The sequence below is a fragment of the Physeter macrocephalus genome, unplaced genomic scaffold (assembly GCF_002837175.3).
Source record: "Physeter macrocephalus isolate SW-GA unplaced genomic scaffold, ASM283717v5 random_56, whole genome shotgun sequence".
NCBI classification, from domain to species: Eukaryota; Metazoa; Chordata; class Mammalia; order Artiodactyla; family Physeteridae; genus Physeter; species Physeter macrocephalus.
The window spans coordinates 6,458-33,699 of NW_021145345.1; the positions used below are offsets into that span (position 1 = coordinate 6,458).

General features: G+C 55.7%; 1 protein-coding gene across 1 annotated transcript; it reads left to right on the top strand.

Annotated features, from left to right (window-relative positions):
• The first annotated feature begins 964 nt into the window (after positions 1–964).
• Positions 965–26,583, top strand: LOC102987480 (SMG6 nonsense mediated mRNA decay factor). Its single transcript, XM_028483716.2, has 7 exons — positions 965–979; positions 4,408–4,584; positions 8,296–8,442; positions 17,798–17,951; positions 20,943–21,154; positions 21,465–21,546; positions 24,959–26,583. Exons 1-7 carry the CDS (start codon positions 965–967, stop codon positions 25,087–25,089), a joined length of 918 nt encoding a protein of 305 aa, XP_028339517.1. The 3' UTR covers positions 25,090–26,583.
• Positions 26,584–27,242: the final 659 nt, after the last annotated feature.

Genomic DNA, 27,242 nt, shown 5'->3' on the forward strand with positions numbered 1-27,242 from the left:
TTCTCAACCACTGCGCCTCTAGGGAAGCCCGGCAGGCGGATTCTTAACCACTGCGCCACCAGGGAAGTCCCAGCAGGACTTTTTAAACCAGAAAATAATCCAACTGGCTGATAGTGCGCATTTAAGTTCTGACTCCCCCAAACCAAAAGTTCAGAAAAGGAAATTTTGCAAAATCTAACCAGTCACCGTAGTGTTTGTGCCTTCCAGGAGGCCTGTTTGAATAGGGACCCAATAAAGATGGAGTGAGTCCATCGCTCCCTGGGGCTTGCATCCAGAGGCCTGCTTCATCTCCCTGACCCCGCCTCCTGTTCCCTGGCTGGATCAGGGCTCTTCTCCCTTCCCCATGGCTGGTGTTAAGGCTCGCCACTTAACATCCGTCGGTGGTAGCTGGTGCTCTGTTCCTTCTCTCTCTCTCCCTCCGCCACCTTCCGTAAGACTGCTTGGACCTCTTTTTCTGTTCTTTCCTAGGCATTTCTGCCCAGGCTGGGCTGGTCCTCTGCCGAGTGGAAAGTCACCCGTTTTCAGAAAACAACATTCTTTTCTCATCCACTGGCCCACCTAAGATACCCCAGACTGCCTTCCCTCTTCTCTCCTGCCCTAGAGGTTTCTTCCTGCTTTCCTCAGGACCTAACCTTCCTCTGCGTGCCAGCCTCCGCTTACCATGGGCATGCTCACTTTCTCGAAGGAACTGAGCCTGCGACAGGCCAGGCTCCCACATCACCTCGCCACATCTCACTTTCAGTTTTCCTTTCTGCTTGGTTCTTTGCGTGTGGACCTGACCTGGGTGGTAGCTGGAGCCCTGAAGCTAGAGGTTTCAGTTCCCGCCGATGGGGCACACCGCCTCAGATGGTCTTCAGGGGGAGGGAGAGGGGCTTTCTCTGGGCACCTTTCTTTCAGCCCTTCCCTGACCCACAGCCCCCGTCTTCTTTCAGAGCTGACTGGACCATCAACTTTGCAGCTCCCAATGGTCTCCTACACAGTGAGTCTCTCCAGAAGGACCGTGACTGCCCCTGAGGAGGTGCCGGGTCTCGGGTTACCCGGGCATTCCCTGGCCAGCAGCCCTTTTACTCAGCTCTAGCCCCTGTCCAGCCCCACCTGTTAACAGCCCAGGAAGGAGGCCTCTGCAGCCCAGATCCTTCTCCTCTAGAGAACCTAGAATTTGCCCAGAGCTACAATGTACATACCACTTACGTTCTCTGTTTTTCATTGATATAGAATGGAAAAATATACTCATGAACAGAGCTATTGTGGGGATTATGTCATAGACTTCATCTGGACTCCTTCCTCTCCGAGCCGGGAGCCTAGCTTTAACCCGTCTCCTACCAGGAAGTCCTCCTTGGCCAGACAGAGATCATCTTGGAGTTGGCTCTCTGTGAATGGTTTAAAGGGCGTCTTCCTTCGTGATATCCCTTATTAACCGTATTCAAACTGGTTTTTTTCCCCCAACTCAAGTGCTGGAGGCTTTGTCTAGGAGGAATCCACCCCGCTGGGCTGATTCCTCCCACCTGAGAGCCGAATGCTTCAGCAGACAGGCCAGCAGGCTGGAGACCGAGGGTTTCTCTGTGCCCTGGACAAGCCCTAGACTTTCTGCCCCTCAGTCCCCGCATCTCCTCAGTAGCTCAAACCCCATTCCTCACTCCACCGTGCACTTTGAAACCTAAGGAGACCATACAACGTCGGCTAGCCTCCCTGCTAGTTGGATTGCAAAGGCGAGGACACTCTTCCAAACGGCTGGGTGCCTTTTCTCTCCAAACATGTAGAATTCTTTTTTACACCCCACTCAGAGACCCTGCTGGATCAAAGCCCTTTTGAGAATCATCCAGGAGCTCCTTTGCCCTCAGGGAGGAACTGATGGCCATAGCAGACAAAATCCCCCGGAAATCAGGTTCCTTCCAAACCGAGTGAAAACTAAAATAGGGGGCAGGGGCCCGGGGAGGGAGGTGGCACTCCTCTTTATGTTTTGGTGACCACGTGAATAACAGCTCCCCCTGATCCTCTAAGGATGTGCCGCAGGCAGGCTCAGGATGTCTGCATCCCTGGGTCCTGCTGTGCCCTGGAAATCCCCGTCTCCAGGAGACCCACGTCCACACATGTGGCCTTTCTCCCCCTTGGCCAGGAATCACACTTTCTTCCTGAGCCACTCAGCATGCCATCCAGCCCATGCCCTAACAGCAGGAATTCTGCCCGCCTGTCAGCACACACACCCATGGGCACACTCTCCTCTCCTGGGCAGATTTCTGCAGCACACTCAGCAGGAGTGCCAGCATACCTCTCACCATCCAGGTGGTGCCAAGGACCACTGTAAGGTTTTCCTCTGTCCTCCTCTCACCCCTTAACCCCCACCTCCTCTCCATTCAGTGACAGCGGCCTCACACCGAAAAGGAAAGTCCTGGACCCATTACATAATTCTCCATAGTGCAAGCAGTAACTGGGGCATAAGGTCAGAGGTCATAGTGGGGTCAGGTGGCTGACACACACTGTAACGACAAGGTGGTTAAAATTAGACCACTGAGAGGAAACTGGCAGTCTTGTGGAAATGCAGAAGTTTCCTCTGCAAGTGAGAGGCTGGGGATGCAGGGAGGCCACTGTGCGTGCTGCCTGCCAGGCTATTACTCATTTCAGCTCTGTTCTTTAATGCCTTTTAGCCCCTGCTTCTGTATTTCTAGCCTTCCTCATCACATGTTTGAATACACGCGATGGAACCCATGGTTACCTGCCCTGGCCCAACAAGCGCTTCTTTCCCCCTTTTAAGCACAGGACTGGGCACCCCAAGCTCGAGACAGCTGTCCTTTCCTAAACCTCTTCTGGGTAGCTGAGCAGCTTTTGGTTTAGCCTCTCAGGTGGTCGAGGTACTTAGCCTGCGATTCAGGCCTCAGTTGTTATCAAGGCCATTGGTGGGGCAAGGGGGGCGTCCCCTCCGAGGTTGGGAGAGGTGGCCGAGGACGGAGTCATGGAGCGCAGGGTTGACAGTTGTGTGCTGCACATTCCCTGGCCAGCCAGCTGCCAGAGGGGAGCTCATTTCCACGTGTCCTGGAGGACTTGGGTCACACCTGCCTCATCTGCTCCCTCTGGTACCCAGCCAAGCTTCCCTGTGCCTGTCAGCCCTTACTGTAAACCTCCTGAGTGCCCTGCTTGTCCCTAGCACCCCTTGCCAGGGAAGTATGAGATGTAGTCTCTGCCACCAGTGGAGTTATTATCCAGGTGAGGGCGATAACAAATGCACCTGTGAAACAAAGAGCAAGCAATCAAAGAAGGTCTCCAAGTTAGTTACTTTACTGTGTGATACAGCCAGGGAAGTCCCTGTCATGTGCCAGGATGGGAAGCATGGGGTTTGGGGGTGGGGGGGCAGGGGCTAGAGTCAGTGATGATGGAGGGGCTGCCACCCTGTGACATATCTGGCCACTGAAGTGTTTCCCTATGGGAACGGCCTTCACCACTTGTGAGCTCCAGATCAAATGGGCCCCTCTTCTCCCTTGGTGAGCTCCCTCCCAGCAGGGAGGAGAGGACCCCAGAGGCCAGGGATGAAGAGTAGGGCATGAGGAGGTGCAAAGCAGGTGGGTTTGCAGGTCTCGCAGGAGAAGGACCTCAGACAGGGTGACTATGGAAACTTTCTCTGAGCCACTTACAAACTTGATGATTGCTCAAGATACTGAATTTCATTTCAGCTAAATCAGCCCCAGCTTCTCTGACAGCACTGGCTTATGTGCTGACGTGGCCACATGGGAGCAGGATGGCCTAAACCCCTGGAGAAGCAGAGCTTGGTGAAACACACCCACCCACACACACCCACCTGCTTTGCCTGTCTCCCTTCTCCTGACAACAATTTCCTGCCAGACCCCAGTCTCTTCAGCGTAAGAAGCTCTTAGGTGGGGCAGGAACCTGTCAGGGGAAACCCAAAATGACCTGAGTGAAATGAAACAGCCAAGAAAGCCCTCATCATTCATTTCACACTCAGGCTGAAAGTTCTCCTCTTGGGAGTCTGGCGAGAGGGGAGCTGGGAGAAGAATGGAGAGCGGCAGTGAGGGTACCAGAGAGCTGTGTTCTGTGACAGCCAATATGTTACATGCCACCCTTCCTTCTATCAGCTAGATACCAAACTTGGAAGACTTGTAATTTATTCTTTTTTCATATCAGGGCTTGAGCAAAAGAAAGGCGAAACCCCAGAGGACACCTGTCATTGGTCCTGGGGTTGTCTGCTCCCCCAGAGGTGACCTAAGGGGAGATGGTGCTGTCTTCCTTCAGAGGATCTTGGCCCTCCTCCTCTCCCCACACGCGCGCGCTCCTGCTCACTCTCTCCACCTTCCCTGCCCAGTGGACGCATTTCTCGTGTGCCCCTCAGCCAACAAACAAAGTCTCTCATCTTCCCTTTCAGAAAATGCTGTTTTTCTTCTCCCTCTCGCCCTGTAGGTTATTGCAGCCGACTGCAAAAGGGTCACAGTGCTGAAGTATTTTCTGGAAGCCCTTTGTGGACAAGAAGAGCCTCTGCTGGCATTCAAGGGTGGAAAATATGTGTCAGTGGCACCCGTCCCAGACACCATGGGAAAGGAAATGGGAAGCCAAGAGGGAAAACAACTGGAAGATGAGGTACAATGCGGGAAGAGCCCGCTGTGGCCGAAGGAAGGCTCCCCCATCCCCCCGGCGCTGCTCTGCCCGGGCTTCAGCCTCTACCCCTGGTTATTTATAACCACTCAGAGCGGTGGCGATGTTGACGTGACCAGCCAGCTTCTCAAGAGTGCACTCTGCTGGTGCCCCTTCCTGCCAGTCCCACCCCGGTGCCCCCATCTCGCTCTGCTACGAGTTCCAGATGCTTCTTTTTAATGTTGCAGTGGAGGAGAAGGGAGGGAAAGAAAGAGTTTAATAATGTGCAGCTCTGGAGGCTTAGGAAAGGGAGTTGGGGGGGGGGGCGGGGATGCTAGGGTTCAGGCCGAGGATCAAGTTTATGGATGTGTGGAGCTCAGTGCAGCACAGGCCTGAACTGCAGCCTCCAGCACACGTACAGGAAGAGCTGACATTGCTGGCCCCGTGTGGAAAATCACCCCCTCCCTGGCCTACCCTCCCTCCGTTGCTCCCTCCAGCCCTCCCTCCTGCACATCCTGATGTGATTAAGGAATTCTCTTGTTTGTTTGCCCTTGGTTGTTCCTGTAGCCCTTGCTTCACTCCAGACTCTGTGTGTGTGTGCGTGTGTGCGCGCTCATGCCAGCCTGAGTGCCCACCCCTGCCAAACACCGCTGACATTTGCCTTGCCATACATGTATGTATCTTTCTGGGGGTGATTGTTACTGTGGTTCTGTGCACAGTGGGTTTGTGTGTCAGTTTAAGTTGAACACTGCTGCCAGCTTCCCTGCTGCCTGTGGGTTCTGAGTAAATGTGAGTGTGGACGGTGTCGGTGTCTGTGTGCGTTTACCGTGCTTAGTGTTATTGCCAGCTGCCCTGCTATGTGTCTGGGTGTGGGTGTCTGGGTGTGTATGCACACATAGCTCCCTTTGCCTGATGGTTGACTCTTTCCTTCTTTTTGCCCCACAGTATTATAGACAGAGGGGACTTAGGTGGGAAAGAACATGGGACTCAAGGAAGGCACGCAAGCGACTGTAGCCAGAGGCCAGGTCACCCGTAGGCCAACACAGTCATTTGGCCTGCAGCAGTCTCAAGCGCCTGGTGGAGCAGGGTGGGGTGCGGGGATGAAATCAGCAGCAGGCCAGGGAAGCCAGATGTCAGCTGGAAGCTGTCGTTGGTGATCTGAAGCAGTGATAGAGTGGCCACCTTTGGTTCAGAGTCTTCAGAGCAGCAGAATCTTGGACGGGCTTCATTAGAATAGCTGGAGAACCCCACCCCAGCCCTGATGACACAGGATAGAGGTGGTTCCAGGGATAAAGCTGAGCCCATGATTCCAGACTCTCCAGATGAAACCTGGGCAGGGAGTAACGGGAAAGAATGAGCTGTCAGTATGGGAGGAGACAGTGGGGTTGCTAAAGCCCACTGTCCAGGCTTCAGGCAGGACAGCGCAGTGCCACCCAAGCCCCAGGCACTGTGTAGGGAAGCGTGGGTGGGGTAGCGCCCCCTGGTCAGCCCTCTCACCCGCGCTTTAAGGCTGAGGCGGGCGGTAGAAGGTGAGCAAGGTGGCTCTCCAGGGGTTGCTTGCCCCTGGCCCAAGGAGCCTGCAGGACCAAATCCAGGGAAGCAGGCGATGCCCAGAGGGAGGGGCTCCTCCACTCTCACAAGGAACAGACCAGCTCTCGGTCCCAGATCTTGGCTGTGCCACGCTCTCTCCCTCCTTCTTAGGCTTATTGACCAGACAAAGGTTGTGACCCATGCCATGCTGCCCACTTCTTCCTTTTCCCACGAGCCTCCTGGTTTCCGTTATGTTAGTGGCCCCTGGGAAACCCTACTTACCCTGGTCTGTGTAATTTCACAACCCTGCACTTCCTCGTTTGCTATGAGAGCTGAACCAACCTCAGACAAGCCTCGCTGACCCTCTTTTGACCTCAGTCAGGCTCAGTCCAAGCCCCATCATGACCCCGTGTATCCCTGGTCAGAGCAGGCAGGGGCAGTGTCCCCCACAGACCAGCCAGGGACCCTACTCCGCTCACTCTGGTCCAGGTTAACCCCATGAACAGGAAGTAAATGTGCAGAGAGAGTCTTTCTCCTTCCCACGGCCTGGGCCTCTCTGGAAGTGGGCCCTGTGACGCTAGAGCCCGCGCGTTGTCAGATGAGTGGTGACTGCGGACAGCGTCCCAGACCCCTGAGACCTCTTAGGATAGTGGCAGTTCTGGCGCCATCCCGAGATCTCCTCTCTCCGAACTGTAAGACTGAGTCCCTTAAGCTGATTGGGAGAGGAAAGGGAGCTGTTTCTTCAGACATCATCCTTCATGAGCAGAACAGAATCCATTTCCTTAAGGATGCTGCCAGAACACCTGTCTTCCCACCCCTAGATTCTACTCCTAAGACAAAGCATCACCTACCCACTCACACACTCTTGCTAACCACTTTCCGCAGAGAGAGTCCTTCAGAATATCATTGAGATGGACAGTTAGAGGAGAGAGAGTCTGTATGGCACAGGATCCCTGTGAGTCTGTGGGAGGCCTGGCAAAGGGCTGGGTCTGAGCTTACCATCTGGATCCAGGACCGCACCTGTGCTGCTTGGTATTATAAGTAGGAGCACAGACTTTGGAATCAGACTCACGAAGGTTTGAACCCCTGCTCTGCCACTTACTAGCTTCGTGACCTTGAGCAAATTGTTTAACTCTCTAGACCTCAGTTTGTTCATTTATAAAATAGGGATGATGATAGCATCTATGTACAGGCTATTGTATTAAATGAGTTAATGCATGAAAAATGCTTAGCCTGGTACCTGGCCATGTAATAAGCACTCAGTGAATGGTAGCCGTTATTGTCATAATCCTTGTCATTATTATCATCCAGTTACCATTCAGACCCAGGAATCTTCTCCTACTAAGTCACCCCCTATTACCCGTGCTAACCCTGTCCCTCAAAGGAAGCTCTCTTGGGCAGCTGCATGTTCTCTACTGACCAAGGCCAAAAGTGAGAGAGTGAGAAATGGAGCCTGGGACCACCCGGGGAGTAGTGGCTTCTAAGAGCTGAGGCTGCAAGCAGGGAGGTGCCATCCCTGGGGAAGGCTCCACCAGCCTGGCAGGAGACTCCTTAAGCTAGCCAACCGTCTCCCAGTCTGTGCAGGCCCCCAGAGGGCAGCTGAGCAAGGTCATGGCATGTGAATTCCTATCATGGGGCCCCCAGCCCCCGCACCACCAGGCTGTGGTCTTAAAAAGAAACCAGGGCAAGGTCTGCTGAACTGTAGCATCTGCTCCCTGACGCCGTCTGGGGCCAGGGAGCTTCCATGCCTAGCTCCTAGCTGTTGGCCAGGATGATTCCTATCCGATCGTTAGCATGAATTAGACTTAAATTGGGTGGTTTAACTTTCTCTGTTGTTTTCCCCTTCGGTGAATTTCAAAACGAAAATGGGCCCAAAGTTTGACGTTTTGAGGGTGTGCAAGGAAGGAAGGGCTGTGAGTATAGGCGTGGAAGTAGACAGGGTGTGGATCTGTGAGTCTGTCAGAGGAGGCCCCTGGAGCGCAAAGGGGAGCAGTTGCCGGGGGAGAAGGATGACAGCTTCCTCGACCTGCCCCTGCCTGAGCTGGGGCAAGCACACACCGTGGGGCCCTGTGCATGGCATGGTCCAGATAGGCCTGGATTGGGATGCAGGAGGGACGGAAGGGTGGGTCTGGTCTGCGCTGTGGGCTCACAGTCTCCTCTCTCCCCTGGCCGGCACCACCGGCAAAGGAAGAGGACGTGGTGATTGAAGACTTTGAGGAAGATTCGGAGGCTGAAGGCAGCGGGGGCGAGGATGACATCAGGGAGCTCCGGGCCAAGAAGCTGGCTCTGGCCAGGAAGATAGCGGAGCAGCAACGTCGCCAGGAGAAGATCCAGGTGGGGCCTGCCTGGGGAGGGTGGTAGCCGTGTGGCTGGTGGTCTGCTTAGGGCGTGAGGAGGTGGAAGTAGGGACGAGCCCGACCCTCGCACTCAGGAGGCCTTGCAGTGTCCAGACCGGTTCCACCGCCTGTGTTCCTCCTCTGCCACTAAGTTCTGGTTTGGTGCCTGGAGCCTCCCTCCTCCTGGGCTGCAAGCAGGGCCAGGTTCTTCTCAGAATCTGCTGAAAACTTCTCCCCCAGTGATGATCTGTGAACACACACCACACATAGCCAACCGTTCACACAATTTCAGGGGTTTCAAAGTTACCCTGAACGTTGTCCAGACACTCTCGGAAAAGCCGTGGATTCTCTGTTGAGAACACCTATTCTCAGGGGGAGACGGTGTCATGGCCACAGTCTGCTTGTCTGGATTCCCACCGTAATGGCCAAGCCCCTCTGGACAGCACACTCTAAACCCTAGGGAGAAACTACTCGATCGCCACATAAGGGTTCCTGCACCATCAGCCCTCTCGTGGACCCATACCTTCACTTCCAACAAGCTTTTTCTTTAATGGCTCTCCCAGGTCTGACTCTTGCACTGTAAGCTCACTTCTTCTCATCTAGGGCGTGGGGCAGATGGGGAAGAGCCGGCCACGCTCCCTGCTTTAAGACTAACTGCATACGTGGGGAAGCGTCAGTCGTCTTTAGGAATGTCTGTTTTCAGCCCTCTCTTCAGCCACCTCTGGCCTTTGGCATGGAGCGTAGTGCATGTGGTCAGGCTGACCTGATCAGGCTGGGCTCCGCCACTTACTAGCCTTGTGACTTTGGGCACATTGTTTAACTTCTCCCAACCTGTTTCCTCGTCTGCAGAGTGGAACTGGTGACAGCACCTACCACCTGGAATGGCTGTGAGGCCCACAGGAGCCAGTGCACGTAAAGCACCCAGCATAGTGCATGGCACACCGTGATCTGACAGCAGTCTGACCGCTCATCAGACAGAGCCCTGCCCTGGGAAGGGGAATGGATACCAGTTGGGACCCATGGTCCTTTAGACGTGTTCATATGAGTCTACCAGTTGGAATTAAGCCTCTGCCAGCATCACTGCCGTTGTGGTGTGGCTGCCTTCTCCACCCTTGCGCAGTCTGTGTGAGCCTCTGTCGTGTCCCTCGAAGCTTCGTCTGCAAGCTGTCTTTCTTCCTGTCCGGTAGCTCTTTTCTTCCTCACCATCAGTCTTCCCAAAAGTTCTGTCCATACTGCCACCTCCATTTCTTGACTCTCAGCCCAGCAGTTATAGAGGCGATTGCATCAGGGGTCACCAAGTACCTTTGTCGGGTCTTCATCACACTTGACTTCCCTGTAGCTTTGGACCCCAAAGCCGCCTCCCTCCAGCCTCACTTCAGCACACGAGGACCTTCGTCTCCTCTCTGTCTGGTGACCACACCACCCTCCTGGGCTTCCTCACCACCATTCGTCACTTGGTCTCCTCCTCCCTTTCTCTTACTTCTTAGTCTCAGCACATGGAGTTGGCCCTCGGCAAGTATTTTCATTCAGTGAGCTCATAGATGGTAGCAACGAGAGCATCATCTTAAGTTCCTCACTGGCTTTTAACCCCTCGTGCCTGATTTCTTATCAGATCCTATCTGTTCACTCATTTATTCCCCCCCTCTCCTCCATCCCCATTGCCACTACTGCTGTTCTAGTCCAGGTACTGACTGGATTATAGCCAGCAACCCTGCATTGCACAAGTCCAGGGGCTCCCCTTTCCCTTGTAGTCTGTGAATGCAGCTCCTGGAGTTGTGTGGTACACGGTCTGCAAGCCAGGCTCCCTGCCTGCAACGCATCTTACGTGGTTTCATCGTTCTCTTCCCAAAAGAGCCACTCCCCTGCTCAGGAATCATCAGTGCCTTTGCTTGGCTAATGAAGTCGAATTCCTTACTGTGGCATCTAGGGCTTTCTCGTCTGTTCCCAGTCTATTTTCCCAACCTCTTCTCCCGTCCCCCATGAGCCCTCACGAGCTATATGACATTGGGCAAATCATTTAACTTCCCCGAGCCTCTTTCCTCATCTGTCAGATGAAAGTGGTAACGGCAACTCCCTCAGAAAGACAGTGCACGCAAAGTGCCTGTCCAGACGCTCCAGCCCTCCTGCCTGGACAACACTAACCCTCCTTCCTACCCACTGTCCCCAGACAGCTCTGCCCTTTCCCACTCTCACGTCTTTGTTCCTGCTGTTCGCTCAAGCCCGAGTACCCTTTTTCTGCTCCACATTTCCTGTTACCTGTTGAAATTCTGTTCTTCCTTCAGTCCCCAGATGAAACCCCATCTCCCCAGTGAAGCCTTCCCGGATTCCCCCCAGGAGGAATTCATCTCTCTGCTCAGTGTTCCTGTGGCACTGATTTATACCTCATTTGTGAAACGTATATCACGTCTCAAATTACACTTATTTCTGGACTTGTTCCGCCTGTCGTACTGTGAACTCCTTGGAATCAGGGACCGTGTCTTCCGCTCAATTTAGTAAATGGTGGTGAGCACCTTCCAGGCTGGTGGTGAGGGGACACGGGAGCGAACCAAGAAAGTCCCGTCCCAGGGTGTCCACTGGCGTGGAGAAGTCAGTGATTTGAAGTGTGAGCGAGCCTTGTGACCAAAGGGAAGTGCAGGGTGCTGTGGGAGCACGCACCAGGGGGACATGGCCTTGTCTCAGGCAGCGTGTTCAGCCCGGCCTCTCCAGTGACAAGCGGTACCTGACAGAGGCCTTGCCTGAGACTTGACTTCCGGTGCCCGCAGCTGCTCCTGCCCCGGAAGCCGGTTCTCCGTGTCAGCTCCCTTGGAGCAGGCTGCTCAGCCAGGCATCGATGGCCTGCTGCGGGCCGTCCGGGCTGGGGTTGCTGTGGCCCCTTTAAGAACAGGCCCCACGTGCACTGCTGCTAGCGGCCCTGCCTCCTGTCAGCCCTCTTCCTCCAGCCTCAGAGCCACAGGAGGATTTCTCAGCAGAGAAGAAATTCCCCCCTTCCCTTCTCCCCACCCCCTGTTTAATGCCCGGGGCCCTTCACTTCCATAATTCTTCATTTTCCAGCCTTGAACGTAAGCCAGACACATCTGTCTGGCCATATGCGTGAACCCTGGAGTCTGTGCCGAGGTGGCTGTAAAACAGGGCCGGTGAAGGCCCTTCTGGGAGAGCACACACATGTGTGTGCCCTCGGGCCATTGGCTCCCTGCCCAGAACCACGGGGCTGCAGTGCTCCAAACCCATGTTAACCTCTTCTTATTTTCCCTCTTTTTGTTTAATTTAAGGGGGGAAAATCCCAAGGAAAAGGTATAAATTGTCCTGGGAGTGGGGGAGAGGCTCCTAGCTGGAGAGGCCATTATTGTTGGCAGGTACCTGGGTCACACTAATACAATAAGGAAGAGAGGAGCATCGGGTGAATTAAGATCGGAGAGATGGGCTGTAAATTACTCTGCTCCGAACTCCATCAGTCTCCAGGGGTGTTAACCGAGAGGTGTAAGGCAAGTCCCCAGCTCCCAGCGCCTTTTACAGATGCAGCAAAACAGGAACCACACATGTTTGGGGAAGGGGATGTGAAGGTGGGGTTGAAAAAAATCCTCCTGGCCCCCATGCTGGCTGTAAAGTCCAAATGAGATCTGGGGCCGTAGCCACACCCCCACTTCCCCGCTCCCACCGAGACCCCCGGGCCTAAGCTCATCTGTGGGATGGGGGAGGTAAGGCCTGGCCTCCCTCCGCAGCCTGTCCCTCCCTGCTTCCGGTGTTGCACAGAGGCTGGTGAGTGGGGCCGACTGGAGGTCAGAAAAGGGGTGTGGGCAGCTCTCAGGACCTGGGCAGCTCTCAGGACCTGTGCAGCTGGAGCCTCGGCGCCCAGGCAGGCCTCGGATGCTGGGGGCCAAGTCCGCCCACCCAGGGCTTCGAGGCCGCACTCTCCGGCTCAGCCCAGGCTTTGCGTGTTGCCTGAGACAGCTCTTCCTCTCGTGCTGGTTGAGCCCACCTTGCTGCTTTCCTCCCGAGTTCTTTCCGTTCCCGTTGCCATTCTTGAGAGGTGTCCAGAGACCAGACAGAGCAGGGTACATGGTTTGCCTGGGATACTGGTCAGGGGTGTTTCTTTCCTAACCAGGCCCTCAGGGCAAAGCAGTCGCTGACCGTCCTCCTCCGGGCTTGAGGCGTGGCCTCTTGGCACCTCACCCTGGCCCTGGCCTGTGAATCCCCACCTCCTCTCTGCCTCCACGAGGCTTTGCTGTGATTTGTGCTGCTGTCGGGCGGGGTCAGGTTTCCTGAGCGGTTGCAAACATCCCACCTGAAACATAACAGGCTCTTCCTCTGGCCACAGCTATTGTTTCCCTCGGCATTATGGCCACAGTCTTGCTCTGTAGCCAGCAATGACATGTGTTCTGAAAATAGCTTCACTCCCCTATCCCCTTCCCGCCCACCCACCCTCCTGAAGATGCAGTCACTCCTTTGTGGTAGCCCCAGGAGTTTCACTCTAAATATAGCTGCAGCCCATTCACATTGCCACCCAGCTGAGGGGGGGGCCGCTGTGGAACAATGGGGCATGCACAGAGCCCCCCACACCTGTATGGAATCTAGCGGAAGGCAGACACTCAGCCCTGGCTCCTAGCTGTCGGAGACAGGGTGGGAGCCAGCGCACTACCAGGCCAGGGGCACGTTCACGCCAGGGCAGGAAAGCACATCAGCCTGTGGGGCCAGGCTGCCGCCCTCCCCACTCCAGCGCATTCCAGAGCTTGCTCCAGCCATTCTCACCTCCCTGGTTCCAGCAGCATCCACAGGGTCCTGTCCTCCTGCAGAAATGGTCAGACTTTTGGCTGGAACACCCTTAGGCTGCTGCTTGTAGCAAGCTCAGGGGTGTCATGCTTAGCCCTGCCATCCCCTGTCTATCTAGAAAGGGCAGTAAGATGTAGCAAGCAAATCATCATAATTATAACCTTGAAAAAGATAGCAAGTATGTGTTAAGCTTTGTGGTGTTGACTTTGGATATCCAGAGAAGGGATCCTAAGCAGAACCTTTCCCATGAGCAACCCACCCCAAATGAAGATGCTAACAGAAACCAGTGACTCTGCCTGCTTTCTATAGCAAATGCAGAATCTGCGCCCTTTGGTTTTTGCAGCTCAAGAAGGAATGCCTGGGACTTCCCCGGTGGTCCAGTGGTCCACGCTTCCACTGCAGGGGGCACGGGTTTGATCCCTGGTCAGGGAACTAAGATCCCGCATGCCACGCAGTGCGGCCCCCCGCCCCCGCCAAAAAAAAAAAGGAATGCCTGTCTGCACTGCTGGTGGTTATCTCACCAGCTATTCCTATTAATATTTCATTTCCATTTTGCCATTTTTTGTTTTTTAAAAATACCTCTACATAGTTAAAGAAAAGGAAAAAAAACCCAAGACACCAAGAGTACCACGAGTTTTATAATAGAAATCGGCAGTGCACTGCCTCACCCCTCCCCAGCTCCAGCTCTGCTCCCTAGTGGTTTCCCCAGATATTTACCCCCCCGGATATATAAAAGATGAAAAATGGAGTTGGGCAGAAAGAAAGGAAACTGAAATTTTTTAAGTTACTAATACGTGCATCAGGCATTTAGCTAGATACTTACACATACAAGATGAGGGTGGAAATTTGCTATGTTACCAGACTTCTCATTTCTGGTGAAGACATTGCTCTGGCCAGAGAGGCCCAGGTATAAATGATTCCATCACTCTGTAGAGGGAAGGAAGCAGCTACACTCCCTTTGGAGCCCTACGCAGAAGGAAGACCTAAGAAGGCCTTCTCTTGATCTGGCTCTGCTTTGTGATCTGAGTTCTTCAAGTTTCACAACTCCCGTGTGAGCTAAATGCATTACCTTTATTTGTAATTCTCAGCGTCTCAATTTCCAAAAGGGTCAAGCATCCCCAAATCATTCCCACCATCCAGAAGAAGGAAATTAACCTGTGAAAGAGCCCTTCCTGGGGACCCAAGCCTGTTAGCTTCCTCGTCAGATGTTACTGTGGACTGTCTCTTTCCCCGTTCCCCACCACCTTGCTCAGGGATGCCTCCGTACTTCAGAGAAAGTTGGTTACTTAGCACCTTCCAGAAACAGAATTAAGTTCTTTTCTTCACACTTTCTGACTTTATGGTCCTTATTGCCACTGGTCTGATTCAACATGTCCTTGCTTTCCTAGGATTCCCAGCTCACTGTCCAAGGACCACTGTGGCCCCGCCTTAGCTGCAGTGAGAAGGGTTCCTATGGAACTCTCCTTCCGGGTCAGCACACTTGACTCCAGGCCAGGGCCAGTCCGTCTGAATCACAGCATTCCAGTTGCACCCCCCTCACCCCCACCAGAGGCTTCTGCAGCTTTTTGCTCATACAAACAAAAATAAATCTCACTACCGGCCTCTGAACTCCACAGCAGCACGCTTCCCCCTTCTCCCCGAGCATCCCATGGCTGTGAGTGGGGACTTGGCGCTCTCCCCACCGACATCACTTTTTCACTCCCTGCGCATCCTGTGTCCTTCTCTCACCGTGCGACCCAGGGATCAGAATGGGACGTGACGGCCGGCACAGGCGCCGTGCACAGCTGCCAGGAATCTGACGGGTAAAATCTGGAAAAGTTGGGAGGGCAAATGCTAAACACACACAAACACACACACACACACACACACACACACACACACACACACACAGCGCCACTCAGAGAGGGCCGGAAACACCGACACCCACAGACGAGGGGCTGCGGATCCCCAGTCCTTCCTTGTCTGCCATTCTTTTAAGGGGACTGGGCCAGTCTCCTGACCCAGGTACGAGCCCCCAGAGTCCCACTGGTACCCCAAGAGAAGGGGGAGCAGCTTCAGTGAGTCTCCCGAGACTCCAGGAGGGCATGTGGGGAACAGGAAGCAGTTGTGCAGTGACTCACTGGGCAGAGCCAGGTTAAGGGAAGTTGTCTGCGGGTGTCCCTGGGACCGGATGGTGGCAGCACAGCTCTGACCACCCTCATCAGCTTGATCCCGCCCACCCCTGGGGAACCAACGAGGCTGCCACCTCCCAAAGAGGCTGTGGCCTCCGTTCACCTTTCTGGCCCTGAGCCAGAGCTCAGAGAACTCAGACGGCTAGCGCTTCCCTGGACCTTGCACCTAGATTTTTCTTCCATCCTGTCATCAAAACACCCAGGCAGGCTCAGCCCCCCGCCTCCCTCGGCCATCTGGCCTAAAGGCCCTCCTGCCCATGGCCAGCATTTAAGGAAGGGTGGTCTGAGGTCTTAGGAGCTCACTGTTCCCACAGGGTAAAAGGGGCAGCCAGTGACACTTCCTTAGAGTCAGCCTTAGGGCCAGAGGATCATTTATGGAGGCAGGAAAACTAAGATGTGAAAGGGGTCTGAGCGGAACGGTGGCAGAGATGCTGTGCCCAGGCCCAGCCGGCATCAGGGTTCGTCCTGCCCCTTCTCACTGAGAAAGAGGTTTAGGGGCCTATAATGCCAAGAGAAACGTTCCAGGCAGTGGAAAGGCTGGATAGAGAACGCCGAGACCTGGGAAAATCAGCAGCAGGAGTGCTGATGCCCCCTCTGTGAGGAGGGAGACGGGAGCGCTCGCTAAGCCTGAGTGGGGACCGTCTCCTGGTCTCACAAAATGCCCGCGCCATCACACGTGTTATATATCGATTGTATCTCAATAAAAAATAGGGGTTTTTTGAATGCCCAAGCTGAGTTCGGTAGAATGTGTGTCGCCCTCTAGTTGGCAGCCCCATGGGGAGGGCCAGTGACCCACACCCCCGGGGAAGGTGGCCTGCAGCAGAGGTGCCTTCCCTTCATGAGGTGAGAGCGGCAGGAAGACGTCAGCAGGCGAGCCCTTCAGCTGCGTTTCTTACGCCTGCCAGCGTCCTGTGCCTTCCACCGGCTGTGGTGGCACTGGCAGCAGAGACTTACTCATAGGGAGAGGTCCCCAGCAGGTCACAGAGGAGCCACCCCCAGCATTCAGAGGCATGCCCTTTCAGTTTTACTGTCATTGCCGGTGAAACCTGATCACCTTTCTCACTGACTGTTAGTGGCCAGGGCCCAGCCTGTGGGCCCCATCTCAGTTGGCACGCACATCCGTGCTTGTGTCTCTGTCCCTGCGAGTTGGTGTGTGGCAGGAGGCCATGCGAGGGCAGGACAGGGCTGGGACCTGCTCGCCAGGCCCCTACTGGGTTTGTTTCAGTGCCCTCTGGCTCTGCACACAGGGAGCACACTGTCTGGGCAGATGCCCGCAAATCAGTTTGCTTCTTGGCCATGGTCGCCAGAAGAGGAAGCAACACAATAGTGACCGTGTTCTATAGTGACAGGTGTACCCAGAGCCAGTCTCAAAGGGCTGCTGCCACACAAGGCCCTGGCAGGCTTGAGAAGACTGGGCTTTTACAGATGAGCATGGAACTTCCCTGAGAGATGTGAACATCTGTAAGACTAACAGGCGCTAGGCCGTGTGCCTTCCGAGGTGTGGTGCCCAGACCACTGGTGCTACATGAGGGGCTTTTTCAACGATGCATAGAAGACATTCTGACTCTTTGTTGCGGAAATGCAGCTTGCGCTGGTAAACATATTCCTAGGCTCTGAGACTCCTGATACCACAGATAGTATTTGCTGAGCCACAAAAACGAGTTGACGTAAAGTCAATTTAAAGAAAAACATCAAATAAGAGGAGTGTAGGTTGTACAGAATCGTAGCAAAGGAGTGCAGGTAGAACACAGAAGACTCCTGTTTGGGGGTCACCGTGCAGGTGGGGGGAGATGGTGACGGTTCTCATCAGTCTGGATGGTGGTCTGTGCACAGCTGTGAGTTGGGTCCTAACCCGTCCCACCATGTGGGCTCCTGCCGACGCCGACGTGGGAGACTTCGGTGTTAATTATCAGTTGTCAGCATCACTCTTTTTGTATAGACTTTGAGTTTACTCTTCTTCTTTCGTTTTTTTAAGTACACAGTGAAGTAAATTGAAATAAATTCTGTTTGGGATATACGTATACGTAAAAGCGTCTGGGTTGAGACGTACCCCCTGTATATGCTGCCTAGATAACGAATGTGAAACCACTTTCCTATCCAAGGAACCTAACTCTCCCTTGCTGATTTTTAGCCCAAGGTCTTACTTTCAGAGACCCGTTATTTTTAATAACCATCAAGGGCCCTTCTCAGTCCTCTGCGAGGGTTTTAGTCACGCCTGTTTCCCCAAGCCATTTGGTCTACACTGATTTTTATTGCAGTGCTTTGCCCAGCCCTCGGGCCTGTCCCGACGGGGACTGGCTGTTTTTCTGGAGGGGGAAGGGGCAGGATGCTGACACACCGTGGACTCAGGGCCCTGACTCGCCCACCCCTTGCCTACTCACTCACTGGCTCACTCACCATTCTGTGTCCCTGTAGGCTGTCCTGGAGGACCAGAGTCATATGAGGCAGATGGAGCTCGAGATCAGACCCTTGTTCCTCGTACCAGACACCAACGGCTTCATTGACCACCTGGCCAGTCTGGCACAGCTGCTGGAGAGCAGGAAGTACATCCTGGTGGTGCCCCTCATCGGTGAGTCAGGCCAGAGCAGCCCTGCATGTGCGCAGTAACCCCCTCTACACACATGCCCCGCAGCCTTCGGGGCCAGGCAGGCAGAACCCTGCTGTGTGTGTAAGACAGGATTTGCAGGGAAGTAGGGAATGTGTGGGGCAAGGAAAATTGTTTAATAATCAAAGCAGTTCAAATTATTATGGCTGATCCATGGCTTAAACTGCTTGAGCAAATGGACTCCTGTGTCCCAGCAACCAGAGGCTGCATGAGCCCAGCCCTTGTTTTTATCCTTATAAAGCTTGCAGTAAAACAGCAAAGCTGGTTCCCGTTATTGGTAAACACTCAGCCCTGGCAGATAGCGGCAGTGCTGCTGGGTGGTCTGGCAGGGAGGCTGGGAGGGTTTTGAAGTGCTTAGATGCCTTCGGTCTGATTGTCTTGTAGCTTTTCATGATCGTTCTGTTGGTTCGAGGTAACATTCTTCTGGCCAATGTCACCCTAAGGCCAGGCTGATGGAAACCCTCCAGAGCAAAGCCCTTGGCTCACGCGTGTGGATTCCTGCCGCTTGGGCTCTTACCACTGTCTGGTCATTGGTGCTGGTACAGGGTCAGCATCTCAGGACCCAGCTAGCTTGCTTCCACCCTCAGGCCAAAGGAGCCCAGCTGGGCTATCTCCGGAGGGCTGTCTAAGGCACCTCTGGTTCTGGGAGCCCTGTGCTGGGTCAGCTTCAGGATGGGCTTTGTGCTCTGGGCTCCGGGCTGCTGTCTGATGTAACTGATGCAGCTAATATCACTGATAGCTATCCTGTGGAGGGAGAGTATCTGGGAGACGGCTGGCAAGCCCAGGCTCTTTAGTGTCGCCTTCTCACCAGCCACTTGGAGCAAGTTTAGGAGCCCTGTCCTCTGGAAAATCTGCCAGACTGGCAGTCTGCCTGCCAAGCCACCTCTGACATTCATGCCAAGATGTTCCGCTGGGCCTTCCCTCCCAGTCCCTAGTGTCTTAGTGCCAGATGAGAGTGGAAACAAAGGGCAGGAAACATCCGCCCCTGCAGAGGCTATAGAACCCTGGGGGGTTGTGGGAAACACGTTAGCACCACCTGAGAATGTTGGCACTGAAGCAGCCCTCGTCCCGCCTCCACCCTCCCTGTCTTCCTTCCCCCTCCCCATGTGGCCTGGCCAGAGCCTCTTCAACCCAGGCCCTTAGACCCAAGGGGAGGTTTTCTGTTCTTCAGAAGTAGCGCAGCTTGTCTGCCCAAGGTAGAGCCAGACTATCGAGTTGTTGCAGCTTCCCCTCTACCCTCACCAGGTCCCGGGATGGGGCAGCTTTCAGGATAGCATGTCTCTGTGCTCTCCTACCCAGGAGATTTTCAGGGATAAGAAAGCGAATTGGTCACTTTTTGCTAGATGGTCAGGAAATGGTGTAACTGAGAGGTTGCTGGCGTCTCAGGAGCCCCCTAAGTCTTGGTAGGAACCTCAGACACCATCCCAGGCTAGCAGAGCCCTCGGTCACCAGCGCCGATTGTGCCCCTACTTGTGTGCTCAGTCTTCTTCTTCCCGAGGGAGCCAGTGAAAGGCAGAGCTGCAGCCCTTGGCCTTGAAGAGCTTATGGTTCAGTGGGGGAAGCCAGATCCAGTGGGGAGGGAGCAAATATATGAGAAAACTCAGAGGAGAAGGTAGAGAGAGAATAAATGGTCAACCCCCAGGGGCACTGGGAAATGCCAACTGTGTCACGGCATCCAGGCCAGCCTCTCTGAAGCGTCCTCAGCTGGTCAGGGCCTTGACTCTCAGGGGCTGTAGAGGGGGCTCCTGTTCAATGAGGCGCCGCAGGGGAGTCCTGCCCTGTGCGCAGAGCACGAAGGGTTAAGCCGGCAGCCTTCTCTGCTTGTTTCTTGTGCTCTTTAACCTGCTCCCTGCTCCTTAGGTCTGACCCCAGCTTCGAGAAGCCCCGCCTGGCGCAGAAGCACAAACAAGCTTCCCCTTTGAAGCCTGTTTAGTTTGGAAGCAGGAAAGCAGATTTTGGGATAGAATACCAGTTTTTAATGTTTGATGTTCTGTTTGCTGTACTGTACACCCATCCACCACTACTCCTCAACCTCAGCCATACATTGTGTGGACACTGCAGCCTCAGGTTGCTGAAGGCATGGCGTGTGTGTGTGTGTGTATTCCCACATGGGCCCTTTCCAGAAAGTGTCTCTGAATACCCAGACGGTGAGTGCCAGGCTCACCATGGAACAGCATGCTCACGCCGACTCCCCGAGCCATGAATCACTGCACTGAGGAGAGGCCTCAGACCCCAAACTCTCCCGGAGCCCCCAAGGAGTGCATATTTCCCACTTGACCTCAGGCTTTTGGCTGGAATTTTGGAAAGAATCTTCACCAGAAAATGAAGCTGTGTCCCAGACACATAGGCAGGCAGGCAGGCAGGCAGACACACACACACACACACACACACACACACACACACACACGTGCACTATCAGAGGAGGTAGATGTGCCAGGGGTTTAGGGGAATAGCAGGGTCCTTGCGAGTGAGGCTGTGATCCCCACTTGCCACCTCGTGACCTCCCTGTGCTCTGAGGGGTGGGCATGGAACTGGGCCCCTCTTGGACTGCCGTGGTGGGGGCCCAGGCGGATGAGGGAGAGTGCCTCTTTCCTCTAGCTGCTACATACCCTCGCCTCTCCTGAGGGACCCTCTCGATTTGATTCTATAACTGAGGAATGCGATAGAGGGGCCAGGTTTCTTCCCCTGAATACAGCAGCTCCAGAAACTCCTTGTAAGTTCCTCCCAGGAGGAGGGTGGGGCCCAGGGGAAGAGGCAGAAAGAAGATAGAACACTGTGGAAAGTCTGGGGCATTTCTTGCCCCCAAGATCCCCTAGTTTCACTGGAAGACTCCTGTGGGGCAGGATGGCTTCTGCGGTCTGGGGAGGGGCTGGCTGGGAAAGCGAGGCCTCGGGCAAAGACAGACGTGATTGCTGATTGCTGAGGCTGATTCCTTGCGGGACTGTGTCTCATCAGTGATCAATGAGCTGGACGGCCTGGCCAAGGGGCAGGAGACAGACCACCGGGCTGGGGGCTATGCCCGCGTGGTGCAGGAAAAGGCCCGGAAGTCCATTGAGTTCCTCGAGCAGCGATTCGAGAGTCGGGACTCTTGCCTACGGGCCCTGACCAGCCGTGGTAATGAACTCGAATCCATCGCCTTCCGCAGTGAGGACATCACTGGCCAGCTGGTGAGTCCCAGGGCAAAAAGGGAGCACCTATAGCCAGCCTTCAGAACGGGGTCTCCGGGAGGCAGGGGCTGGGGAAGGCCAGTTGGCCTGAGCAGCCGAGGGGACGGCCACCATCGAGGCCCAGGAGGGGGAGTTCCTTGTCCCCTAGATCCCTCTTGGCACAGTTGGACCTGGCCAAGCAGGGCCAGGGCATGTCTGGGAGGGACACTGGGAGGTGACCTTCCCCAGGACCCCAGAGGCAGAGCATACCTGTGCCTCCTCTGCATGGCGCCCCCTCCTGCCCGGCGGCACTTATCCTGTCTTCCTCCAGGGCAACAATGATGACCTGATCCTCTCCTGCTGCCTCCACTACTGCAAAGACAAAGCTAAGGACTTCATGCCCACCAACAAAGGTACAGCTTTGCCTCTGCCTCGGGACCATCGCTTCCCCTCCCTACCTTGTCCTACCCTCCTCAGCCCTAGGGAAGGGTCCCTCCACTGACTCTGGCCTGGGAAGTTTAAGGAATCAGGGTTCAGGCCTGATACAAGCCTGAGGCCAGCCCAGTTTCCTCCCCTCCTGGAAGTCAGACCTCCCTGTCACAACTCCCCCACCCTCAGGTGGACCCTCGGCCAACTAGGGATGGGCCTAGCCCAGGAAGCTGGGCTCTAGACTGTGAACTTTCCCACTGTGCATACGTCCATTTCCTTTCTTGGGTCCTCGGTGAGTTCTCTGACAGCAAGGATGTCTTTATGATTCAGTGTAGCTTATTCTGGGCATGGTCTCCTGAGCCCAGCCCTCTGCCTTTCTGAGGACAGTCCCCGGTGGTCCCTGGGGCCCACCTTCCTGTTCTTGGCCATGCTCATCCTCTCAGTTCATCCGTGAATGTTTACCCTGTATCGGGGGGGCGGGGGGTGGAAGTGCTTCCCCACCTAGTAGTGGGCCTTTCCTTCCTGTCTCTCTGGTTGTGTGACATAGCCCTTTGGAGGCAGGTGAGAGCTGAGGAACGGACTGAGCCCTCAGCCCAGTTTTTAAAACCCTTTTGGTGAGCAGAATCCCATCTGGGAACCAGAGGTTCTCTTCCAGGTGCTTGAGCACCTCACCCTCAGCCCAGGACCGTCTCTCCCCTGAGGCAGCCCTCAGCCCCTCAGAGTCAGCGAGGCTCAGGTGCTTTCTGCTCCCCGCTCCCAGGACTCTGACATCTCTTCTTTTGGAAGGAATTCCTAGGATTTCCTATCTCGGTGTCATCAGCAGAGCTGATAATTCTCACCATTTAGTCTGTGTCTGTGTGTATGTAGCCTCTTGTCATTTTCTCTTAGTTGTCACCCATCTCTTGTCTCTGCTTGCTTTCCTAGCCTGGGCTTCTAGGCTGGCCTGGGGCTTGTCTTCTCTCCAGCCCTCCTCGCACCCACTTCAGTGCAGCCCCTCACTGCTGCCCGAGTCTCTGTACCTGAGGCTGGCAATGAGCCCACAGCTGCTGTTTTTCAGAGGGGTCCTGCCACGTGGCTTGCATGTACTGTCCCTTAGGGCCAGGTTCGGAGCATTCAAGTGGTAAAAAGGAGTCCTGGCTGAGCCCAACAGAGGAGGTTGGGCTCTGCTCCCGGGCAGCTTCCTAGAGGGGCACCTTCTGAGGGAGAGGTAGGCAGGAGTGCAGAAGGCCTTGTTGGGAAGTACGGTTCAGATACTGCTGTGGCCCCACCCAGCCTCAGAGCTGTTTCTTTCTTAGCAGAGACACATTTTGGCTTTGGCCCTAGTCTCCCCCCGCCCGCCGCCCCCCCCTCCCCCGCTTCACCCCAAACAGCCTACAGGAACCCATTGCCATCCTGGGGACCGCCCCTATCAGAATTACATCAGCAACGGCTGGTGTAATCAAACCCCATTTGTCAGTGTGAATTCTTAGCAGATTAACTTGTCAGATTCACAGAGAAACCATCACCAAATGTTTATGTGTAAACGATGTTGAATTTTAAAATCATGTGGATTATGGCGGATGGGGCCTGACAAGATGACAGTCTCTGGTTTCTAACAAAGTGAAGTTACCAGTGTCAAAACAGAGGATGTTTATTGTTAAAAATGTCTCAAAGTATCCACAGAAACCCCTGCAGACCCCTGCCAGCAATGCCGGGCCTTGGTTGGCTGACCTAAGGCCTGGGACTCGCCTGGTCTGAGTCCCAGGGCAGGACCAGTTGGGCTGTGGACAGACTTGGGCAGCCCGCTGGGAGCCCCACATGGCACTGCACGTCACCCCGCCCCACCGCACACACCCCGAGGGGCCAGGCCCAAGCAGCCGAGCAGTCTCAGAGCATCTCCTCTCCCCATGGCGGCCCTCCTCGCCCTCTCTGTCCGCCACAGCTGCTCACCTCCCACCACACCCTCCTTCCGCCTCTCCCCTTCTCTCACCGCCATCAACCCCGCGAGCCTCTCCCTCCCTCTTCCCCCAGGCTCCTCCCAAGGCTGACAGCCAGTTCTCAGCCTCCCTGCCTGGAGCTGGCAAGCCTGAAGCTGCTCAGGTCCGGCATGGATGTTTGCAGTCCCCCGGCCCCCGCCAGCCCTCACAGTCAGCAAGCCCCGCAGGACATTTCCTGTGCCTCACTGTCTGCCGGACCTCCTTCAGCAAACACCCAGCCTGGGACTGAGGAGGGGACCTGCCACCCAAGGGGCCTTAGCAGGGGTGGGGATGTCACTTGTGTGAGTGCTTGGCCCCAGTTTAAATTCTCCCCGATACATTATTAAAAGGTTAGGGAATTAGGGGGAAAGAAGTGGGGGAAGATACCCTGCTTAAAAAGTCATCGAAAAAGAACGAAGGCTATCCGTTTGTGCGTCCGTTTGTGCCGATATAGAAAGATCTTTAAAATCTTTAAAATTTGAAGGAGGTAGGTACGGTGAGTATGATTGTAATGTTATAGGAAAAAAGCTTATATAACAAGTATATACACTTGTAAATGTGCATAAAGAAATCTGGAAACATGCACAGCTCTACCCTGGGAAAGAAGACAGAGAGACATGAGGGAGAGAACGGGGAGAATGATGCGACTCGACCTTTCCTTTTTCTGTACCTGGAGGTTTTTACCGTACACACGGATCACGTTTATTTCATAGAGGGAATCTTTTGGCTCTAACCTCAGGGCCACCTTGGCTGGGCTCTGCCGGGACCCTTGCCCTCCTCTCCTCAGAGCTCCCTGAGCTAACCCCTCTCCTCACTTCCCGGGAGCCCTGGATACATTGTGTATTCCATCTTGAGTTCTCTACCTCTGAATCCCTAAAGCATGGATCTGCTGGCCTTGGCGGGGGGGGGGGGGGGGTGGATGGGGGGGTGGCCGTCGTCGTCGTCTCCTCGGCGGCTGGCGGCGGCTGGCGGCGGCGGCGGCGGCGGGGGCGGGGGGGGGCGGGGGGGGGGGGGGGGGGGGGGGGGGGGGGGGGGCTGGAGAAGATGTGCAGCAGAGAGGAATAGTCTGCGTCCAGGACTAGCCGTGCGGTCAGAAGGGATAGGAGGGCCGCTCCTGCCCCCTCCGCTCAGAGTCCTGACAAGAGGGCTTTGCGGAGGCGGGCGGGTCGGGCAGCTCTCAGGGCACGAGGCAGCACAGCCCTACGCTGGAGGCGGGGGTCCAGAGCAGAAGGCCAGCCCTGGCCCATCACGGCCCTCCCTAAGCCGGTAGGGCAGGGGCGCCCTCGGCTGATAGTCCGCAGGAGGGAAAGGACCTGTGGAAGGGCCAAGATGTGGCTGGCCTTGAGCCCCCAGGACTGCTTTCCCCTCCGGAAGCGGAGAGGCAGCCAGTGCCTCCGCCTCCTGCCCTCAGTGAAGTCCCTCCGCTCTCTCGTGCCAACAGAGGAGCCGATCCGGCTACTGCGGGAGGTGGTGCTGTTGACGGATGACCGGAACCTGCGTGTGAAGGCGCTGACCAGGAATGTGCCTGTGCGGGACATCCCGGCCTTCCTCACGTGGGCCCAGGTGGGCTGAGGGGGCCGCAGCGGGGCCCACCCCCACGGAACCATTCCCGAGAGGCCACCAGGCGCCCAGAGTAGCACAGGAGATGCCCGCGTGCCTGAGCCACCAGTCCCCCCAGACAGTAAACCACCCTCACCCCCCCCACGCCGTGGCCGCGCTGTGGGGGCAGCTGCTCCGCACAGAGCCCCCCCCCAAGGGCCGGGCGGAAGCCGCTGGGACCCTCCGGGGCTGCCGGGATTTAGCAGGGAGGTGGCTGGCTGCAGTGACAGCAGGTGGGCGAGGTGCTCAGCCTTTCTCCCTCCCCGTATCCGGCGGCGCAAGGGCTGGGGGAAGGCCTCGTAGCCCGGGGACTCAGCCACTTTCTCAGCTGGAGATGGGGCAGGGGGTTAGAGTCTCCATCAGGTGCAGGTGAGATCACGGGTCCCTTTAATCTTCAGAGCCCCTGTCCTGAAAGCGTCCCAGAGGCTTTGGTCACGCCATGAAGAGAGTGCTGGGGCGGGCGTCTCTCTCCCCCTGAGGCCTGGATTCCCCCATGGACCGCACTTGGGTTCTGAACAGCAGCCCTAGGCGCCCCCACCGCCTCCCCCCCCCACACACACACACGCACACATCCCGCTGGGTCCACTGTACTGGGCCACTTGTTTTCCCCTCGGTTGGGCGTGGGTCTGCAGGGAAGGGACATCTGCTCTCAGGCCCACGCTTCCTGGGTGGCCTTTGCCTGCTCCGTCTCCCTCCATTGGCCTTCCTTTTGCTCTAGTTCCCACTTCACAAAACCTCCTCAGACTCTTCTCGACTCCCCCTCCCTCTCCCCCTCCGGAATCATCCCCCCCGCCCTCCTCCTCTTTCTAGTTGCTCCCTCTCACCTTCCTGGCCCCTCAGATCCTTGCCATGGAGGTTCTCACTCTGAATCCTTCTCCTGCGGTACCCATGGCAGGAACCTAAGAAAGCTTTCCTGCCGCTGACCACCTTTCCCAGGCCCCTGTGCGCTGGGATACTTCCAGGCTCCTCCAGCCCAGCCTGAGGGAGGGTAGGATGGACCAGTGCCTGGGAGCAGCATTGCCTAGCCTGGAGTTTGCACCCGGTTTCTAGCTTTGCCCTAGAAGAACTTGACCCAGGGGCCCTTTGGCCTTGGAGTTTTTTGCTGCCTCTTTAGCTGGCACCTGTGTACAAAGCTTCACTGAGGAGGCTTCCTACTGGGAAAGCGTTCTCCCAACCCAGGGACAGGGATGGAGGGGGACTTAGGGGAAGACAGGGTTTGGAGGCGGAGCCAGGAGTAAGTGTTGGTGGGACCAGTGGGGGAATCCCCCAGAGCCCCCCATCTGACTATACAGCCTGCCCAGAGGATGGGAGTAAGGCAGTGCCCTCCCGGAGGCCCGAGATTATGCCAGAAGGAGGGGGAACTGTACAGGAGAGCCACGGCCGACGAGCTGGGGCTGTGAGTCCCCCGGGGCCTCAGAAGACTGGGCTTTTTGGGGTATAGGGTCCCTGGCCTCTCCTCTGAGATCCTTTCCCGCCTCCCCCCCCCACACACACACACGCACACATCCCGCTGGGTCCACTGTACTGGGCCACTTGTTTTCCCCTCGGTTGGGCGTGGGTCTGCAGGGAAGGGACATCTGCTCTCAGGCCCACGCTTCCTGGGTGGCCTTTGCCTGCTCCGTCTCCCTCCATTGGCCTTCCTTTTGCTCTAGTTCCCACTTCACAAAACCTCCTCAGACTCTTCTCGACTCCCCCTCCCTCTCCCCCTCCGGAATCATCCCCCCCGCCCTCCTCCTCTTTCTAGTTGCTCCCTCTCACCTTCCTGGCCCCTCAGATCCTTGCCATGGAGGTTCTCACTCTGAATCCTTCTCCTGCGGTACCCATGGCAGGAACCTAAGAAAGCTTTCCTGCCGCTGACCACCTTTCCCAGGCCCCTGTGCGCTGGGATACTTCCAGGCTCCTCCAGCCCAGCCTGAGGGAGGGTAGGATGGACCAGTGCCTGGGAGCAGCATTGCCTAGCCTGGAGTTTGCACCCTGTTTCTAGCTTTGCCCTAGAAGAACTTGACCCAGGGGCCCTTTGGCCTTGGAGTTTTTTGCTGCCTCTTTAGCTGGCACCTGTGTACAAAGCTTCACTGAGGAGGCTTCCTACTGGGAAAGCGTTCTCCCAACCCAGGGACAGGGATGGA

Excerpts from the sequence above, each read along its gene's own strand:
- LOC102987480 (XM_028483716.2), top strand. Across the intron at positions 4,585-8,295 it reads GAAAACAACTGGAAGATGAG|GAAGAGGACGTGGTGATTGA; the intron begins GTACAATGCGGG and ends CCACCGGCAAAG. Across the intron at positions 17,952-20,942 it reads CCTGGTGGTGCCCCTCATCG|TGATCAATGAGCTGGACGGC; the intron begins GTGAGTCAGGCC and ends GTGTCTCATCAG.